General features: G+C 34.1%; 1 protein-coding gene across 1 annotated transcript; it reads left to right on the top strand.

Moving 5' to 3' along the window:
• Positions 1-1,946: 1,946 nt before the first annotated feature.
• Positions 1,947-6,010, top strand: LOC139518646 (calcium-binding and coiled-coil domain-containing protein 2-like). Its single transcript, XM_071310122.1, has 2 exons — positions 1,947-2,133; positions 5,760-6,010. Exons 1-2 carry the CDS (start codon positions 1,947-1,949, stop codon positions 6,008-6,010), a joined length of 438 nt encoding a protein of 145 aa, XP_071166223.1.
• The last annotated feature ends 1,387 nt before the right edge of the window (positions 6,011-7,397 follow it).

The raw sequence follows: 7,397 nt of genomic DNA, 5'->3' as shown, positions 1-7,397 counted from the left end.
TGCAGGAAAAAAAGGTCTTTTCTTTTCTTCAGAAAAAAGTTGGTGGGTAAATGAAACAATGTTACAGCAACCGAACAAAAAATAATCACAAAAGACATCAGGATATCAACATACACACTTAACTTAAAACAAACAAAGAAAGACAACAAATGAGGGGGTATACGAGACAATGATACAGCAACGGAACAAATTATAAACAAATGAAAATCAGAATGTCAAATACTAGTAATAGACAGACAACTATATAACACCGCTATTGTGTAATTGTGCTATTGTAATGTTTTTATATTCTTGTCTTATATTTTTCCTTATGCACTTTGTCTATAGTTTCGCCAACATGTTTTTCTCCGTTGACCTAGTTATTTGTTTTATAGTGATTAAGATTATAAAACAATTTTAACGGATGTACCCACATTTGACATTTTTAACTCTTATGTCTATTTATTTTGTTCTGCTCACACATTTTGTCAATATGATGGTAACACTATGCGACTTTCATATAGGGCAGAAGTTTAGTTAGCTTTAACACGCCATTTATAACATGAGATAATTACTGCACAAAGTCAGATAAGAAAGTTAGTATCCATTCGTTTGATGTCTTTGAGCTTTTGATTTTGCCACATGATAAAGGACTCCATTTTGGATTATCCGTTGATGTCATTTTTTGTTTGTTATTTTACTATTTGTAATAGACTATAGCTAGAAGTCGTCCAGCTGTCTCAATATTGAGGATAAGTTCAAGATATGAATAAATGCAACAGTAGTAAACCACTGTTCAAGTCATACTTTAATTGAGAGAAAACTAATCCAGATTACTACTAAAACCGAGGGGAAAACAACAAAACAACTGAGCTGCAAAAAAAACCCCAAAAACGCCAACATATATAGAAACGGACATTTAATAACAACTGCCATATTCCTGACTTGGTACATTCCATTAAAAAAAAAATATGAGTTGCACATTGTTTTCGGGTTAGTTTATATGGAAATGTAGAAAAATATTTTTAAAATGACAACACTACTTGACAGAAACACTGTACAACAAACGCAAGAACAGAAACGCATAAATAGATGATATGATAGTAAATAACAACATGTTAACCGCAGAATAACAACGAACAGCTTCCATTAACGGCAGCACAAGATACCACAAACAGTAGCAGACCTTCTAGTTTCAGTAGTATTTTTAATCTCAAGTTCACTTGGATATTCAACAAATTCTCAGAGGAGTTGCGATGACAAGAACAGGACTGACGGACAGACGAACGGGTGAATAACATTATACACTCCACAACTTCGTTGCGTGGGATATAATAAGGTAAATTTCGCTAATCTTTATAAACATTGTTTATCAATTTTAAACATTTTTTTTCTTTTCTAAATAAATAACATTTATACAATTTTTTCTGCATCAGATGCGCATTTTGACGGCAAATCGATCGAGGCCAAAATATGGAATAATTCATAAATTATATAAAAATTGAAACTTATAAGATAAAAGGACAAAACGTATACCCAAAGCCAGGTCAGGCAGGAAACCTTTGCATGAGGATGATATTTTCTTGAATATTTGAAATAACACAATATCCGAATTGGTGGCGCCAGTATTAAAGTACTGTCTGCTGAGCTACATTCTCTGTTATAACAAATTTACACTAGTTTGACTTCAGTTATTGAAAATACTCTTGTAACAACTAAATTTAGAATATATGCAACACTCTCAAATATGTCCTACCCCCTCCCCCGAACGTGTAAATTTCTGTCAGACATGTCCGATTATTTTTGTTGCTTTAATGTGTCCGATTCTACCTCGCCCAAATGTGTCTGACAATACCTTGATGTCCTTTGTCACGTATATGTATGGAACGCCGTAACTGCCTTATTATGATGAGCTGTCAGAAGGGAATCATGGGAAATTAAGAGAATTAAGATCAAACAAAAAGAAAATGGCACAATCAGAAATCTTGAAAGTTCTTCGGAAAATTGGCTTGCTCCATGTGCGGGAAATGTTCGATAAAGAAAAAATAACTCCAAATATTGTCAGCATGCTTTCAAAACATGAACTGGAATATCTAGGAGTTACCATTCCAGCGCATAATTGTGACCAGCCACGACATATCCAGGCTTATGGAGGTAGAACGTCATTGTGAGAAAAACGCCGTTAGCTATATGTGGCTAGCCACTTCCAGGCTTAGGAGGGTACATTGTCTAAAATTTGCTTTTTGTATATTTATCTAGAATATTCCGAAACAAAACTCTCTGTCATGTGAATTTGACATATTTGTTGTAATAGCAATGAAACGAGTCATTTCGAATATCGGTATGAAAATGAAACTGTTCTATGACGGCTTTTATTTATTGAAGGCACTAATTTATAAAATACAAAATTATTGTATTTATTGGCTCTTAGTAATGTTCAATTGAGTATTTGAATAAAATTTCAAAGACTTAAATTTACTACAATACAAACAATTCTTAGCTCTATTTTAGAACATGTAATTTATACTTGTTGAAATGAAGTTAGTTTAAAATTTGTCAAATTAAGCTTTAAGAATTCCTTTTTTTTAATTTAGATTTATTATGCATGTCTCTATACTTAGTATGCGACGCGTAACAGTTTATAAGTAGGTGTTCCCTTAAATGCCTTTTATACGGTGCATTTGTTAGGGATATATTTCAGATTTCATGTATGAAAGAAATCTATAGAGCAGAAATTTGATTTTTTTGTATCAATTTAAAATGTAGATTCAAATATTTTTCACTTCAAACGATAAAGTAAAACTTCTTCAAAACTTATATATGATGTATAGTTCGGCGTCAGCAAAAAAGAAGCCAAGGAAAGTGTTTATCTCTTCTTCACAAATACGTATTTCATTGAATCTCGATATTTATCTTGTTTATAATTTTTCTAACAATGACGTTCTACCTCCATAAGCCTGCAAATGTTATGGCGGGTCACATATGATGACACTGCTTCTCACTTCTGATGCCAACCATGCTCTTCGCGACTATGCACAAGTTAGGGACTTCGTTACCACAAATACTTTAAACCTTTACTCAATTCTTTCATATATAATAGATATATTAGGTTTTAAAGTTTGGTTGTACCTTAAAACTTATTTCAAACGGGATACATCCTTATTTTTACAGAAATGTTGTTTGTCGTGCCCGGAAATTTTGAAACGATCCTGGTAAACTAATTTATTCTTTAAATAAACTCATTCTAAAAGGTTACCAATTTAGCACTGTAATTAGATCATTGAATATTGTTTTATAGGTATTGATATTGATTTTGTTATCAGTAAAATTTAAAGCAAACTAAATATTTTTTTTTTTATACATATACACATTCATGGATCTGCAATATGTCGACTCCTTATCTTAGCATAACACAAGGTCAGGTTATTCTCCGACTTTTTATTGACGTCGTTGCACTAAAGCCATTGGATGTTTGAGGTGTACTAATTGATAATTTAGTCTTGGATGCATAAATTTATTTTTTAGTTTTTTGTCTTTTTGTTGTTAGGATGTCCGCCTGTATTTGTAGTATTTGTATGTTTATCCATCTGTTGAGTTAAGCCTTTTCAACTTATTTTTATAGTTCGTTCTTATGTTGTACCACTGTCCCAGGTTAGGAGGAGGGTTGGGATCCCACTAACACGTTTAACACCGCCACATTCTGTATGTTTATGTCTGTCCCAAATCAGGAGCCAGTAATTCAGTTGTTGTCGTTTGTTTATGTGTTACATATTTGTTTTCCCCTTATTTTATGCCCCATTTATGGGCATTATGTTTCTTGTCTGTGCGTCCGTCCGTTCGTTCGTCCGCCCGTTTGTTCGTTCGTCTGTCCCGCTTCAGGTTAAAGTTTTTGGTCGAGGTACTTTTTGATGAAGTTGAAGTCCAATCAACTTTAAACTTAGTAAACATGTTTCCTATGATCTTTCTAATTTTAATGCCAAATTAGATATTGTATCCCATTTTCAGGGTCCATTGAACATAGAAAATGATAGTGCGGATGGGGCATCCGTGTACTTGGGACACATTCTTGTTTGTATATAAATTAGGTCGTTAGTTTTCTCGTCTGAATTGTTTTACATTGTCATTTCGGGGCCTTTTATAGCGGACTATGTGGTATTGGATTTGCTTATTGTTGAAGACCGTAAGGTGACCTATAGTTGTTAATTTCTGTGTCATTTTGGTCTCTTGTGGAGAGTTGTCTCATTGGCAATCATACAACATTTTCTTTTTTTATATAGGTGTACCAGATGAGTTTCAATTCACAAAGTCATCGATGCCAAAGTTGGTACCTGTCCTATTGAAATCTGCTCTCATTATTCGTTGGTCATTAATTGCAATGTTTATTGGCTCAAAAACAAAAAATGGCCTTCCATCGTCCATAAGATTAGACGCATCAATGTTTGTCCTAATCCATAATCAACTAAATCTCGTTCACTGAGTTGTGTACCAACTGGATTCTGTATTTGACCGGCGATCCAAATATTGACAGGAGATGATTTTGTTGTTCTCATTCTATGGCTTGTCCAAGCTTGAGTCCAAATATCAAGTCTTCTGTTAATTTTATCCATGTAAATGTAGTGCAGGGCTATTAGATGCAGCTCATTTAGTTGATCGGGAATTCCTGGTCTTCCAAAAGGATAGAATAGCACAAAACACCCTCGTTAACGTCCCTTCACAATCTCTATTCTCTGATTGTGCGTGCTTGGGTCTGTAATCATACTGTCGTCACCATGTTTTTGTCAACATGAAATCCGCCACAGATAAATTTTCTAGTCCCTTATCTGACCAGAGGCGGATTTAAAGGGGGCCAGGAGGCCCAGGCCTCCCTTTTTTCTGGAAAAAATGTGGTTGATTATATAAGGAATCACTGAAGCATGACCGGAGCGGGCCCCCTCTTAGGCAGTCAGTGGGACCGACTTATGAAAATTTCTGGATTCGCCACTGCAGATAGAACCTATACAAAAAACCTACTCCAGAGAGGAAGCTACTCAATACGGTGGCAGAAGTGTTGTCACGACAATGTAGAAACATAATAAGCCTACTGAACCCATCAACTCCACCCAGTATAATGAATCTCCATCTTAATAATTTATGGTTAGTGTCTATGTGCCAGAAGTAGTTCGATGCCGTAACGTTATATACACGTCTGTGCAGTCGACCGTTTTTTCTCTCTTGGGTACCAGCGAAGTATATTCTAAGAATGGCATCTCTTAACCTCAATCTTTGTACTTTAATTGCTTTTCCTTACAGTATTTCATGCAACATGCGTTTGCCACAACAAGAAAAGTCAACGACAATGCCGGAAAGTATACTGTCATGGTTGTCATCTTCAATGTCAGAAAAATCTCCAAAATGAGCCACCCGTCAATATATTGTTCTCTCTGATAGTTGTTAGAGATTTCAAATGACCGATATCTTGAAGTCACAATCCAACAACGATTCTAGTATATTTTTGTCGACATGGTATTTTGGATTGCCACCCAAACTATCAGTTTTCACAGGTTTAATGTTTCCATACTTGATGCATTCCATTTGCAGTGTCATCATATACGCTAAAAGGTAGCTCCTAGATATTCCAGTTCATGATTTGAAAGCATACTGAAAAAAATTTCTTTATCAAACATTTCCCGCACATGGAGCAAGCCAACTTTCCAAAGAACTTTCACAACATTTCTGATTCTGCCATTTTTCTTTTTGTTTGATCTTAATTCTCTTAATTTCCCATGATTCCCTTCTAACAGCTCATCATAATAGTGAAAAAGCTCATCATAATAAAGAAAAAGCTCATCATAATAGAGAAAAAGCTCATCGTAATAAAGAAAAAGCTCATCATAATAAAGAAAAAGCTCATCATAATAAAGAAAAAGCTCATTGTAATAGAGAAAAAGTTCATCATAATAAAGAAAAAGCTCATCATAATAAAGAAAAACCTCATCATAATAGAGAAAAAACTTATCATAATAAAGAAAAAACTCATCATGATAAAGAATGAAGTACCATAAGGCAGTTACGGCGTTCCATATATATGACATCGTCACAACATTAATTTATAATAGTTTTTCAAAACCGTCATAATCATGATAATTTTTTGGACTATTATTGTGAAAATAATTGTGAGCTCATGGATCTCGTTCCAAATAATTGTATGAATTCAAGATTATATATACGACACTGTTTGTAATGTCCTGTGCTGTCGTTAATATCGGTTTACATGTTGTTATATACTATCACATTATCTATCTATGCGTTTCTCTGTGATAAAAGTTCTTGCATTTGTTTATGCTATGTTCCTGTTACGACGTGTTGTCATTTAAGCTATATGTTAAACATTGCCATTTAAGCGAGAGGTTTGGCTAGCCGTAAAACCATGTTCAACCCTTAAATTTTCTTAAAATGTCCTGTACCAAGACGGGAATATGCCAGTTATTATCAAATAATCCGTTTCTATGTATATTGGCGTTTGTTTTTGATGCAGTTCAATATTTCAATCGTTCCGATGATTTCTTATAATAGTTGGTGGGCTCGGTTTAAGTTTGTAACCCCAAATGATTATTTTCTCTAAATCGATATATGACTTTTGAACAGCGATATACTACTGTTACCTTTATCCATTTTCTTTTGCAAATCTTTAGAAGCACGACAAAAGACCTCGAGATTTTGTAGGGATTCAATTTAAAGACTTTTATTTAATGTACGTAACCTTCATTTAATTATTTTATTTTAATTTAAACTTACAAAGGGCGATCATGTCTTGCGCTTTTTGTTCTTTACTCTATGCAAATCTGTTTATATTTACAATTTCTTTACAATTTAACCGCAAAGGAGTTAAAGATAGCAAAATAAAAATTTCATTGTCACCCCCCTCCCCCTCAGTTTTGTCTGAACAAAATTATCATTGCGGGTTGGGAGTTAAAGAATGATCGGAAATGCTGGTTTGAAAACAATGTCGATTACAGTATGCAAATTTGGATATCCTCTACAGAAACACGTGCATAAAATTGGCTAACGCGACAGGTGTCATTTGTGGAATAGAAATTGCTAATCCATTCCGGAGCCCTCTTGTTCGATATTAGTTTACATTGATTTTTCTGGTAGTGTTGTGGGGGCTGTTTTTCGATTTTTCTGTTAGTGTTGTTCAATTTCATATTGGCGTCTTCGCCCATTTTAACACTTCCACTTCCTTGAAAATGAGAAAATCATTTAATTTACCACAATACTAAAGTAACTGATCCACTCATTTTTAAATGCTTAATTTTGTACACTCTGTAAGACCAAATGCAATTTCACACAGATTCGATTATTCAATCTGACAAGAAACAAACGAGTTGTAAAATGGTTCAAATGTTGGGTTACTCTTTCATTCTATGTAGTAAAATTGT

This window comes from Mytilus edulis, chromosome 4 (assembly GCF_963676685.1).
Source record: "Mytilus edulis chromosome 4, xbMytEdul2.2, whole genome shotgun sequence".
In the NCBI taxonomy this organism is placed as follows: domain Eukaryota; kingdom Metazoa; phylum Mollusca; class Bivalvia; order Mytilida; family Mytilidae; genus Mytilus; species Mytilus edulis.
The sequence above is the reverse complement of the archived record's forward strand: the minus strand, read 5'-3'. Positions and strand labels throughout refer to the sequence as shown.

What these genes read in the sequence shown, in the direction of transcription:
- LOC139518646 (XM_071310122.1), top strand. Translation starts at nt 1,947, where the DNA reads ATGGCACAATCAGAAATCTTGAAAGTTCTTCGGAAAATTGGCTTGCTC. An exon ending in ACATATCCAGGCTTATGGAG is followed by an intron (nt 2,134 to 5,759) that starts GTAGAACGTCAT and finishes CCCTTCTAACAG; the next exon opens with CTCATCATAATAGTGAAAAA.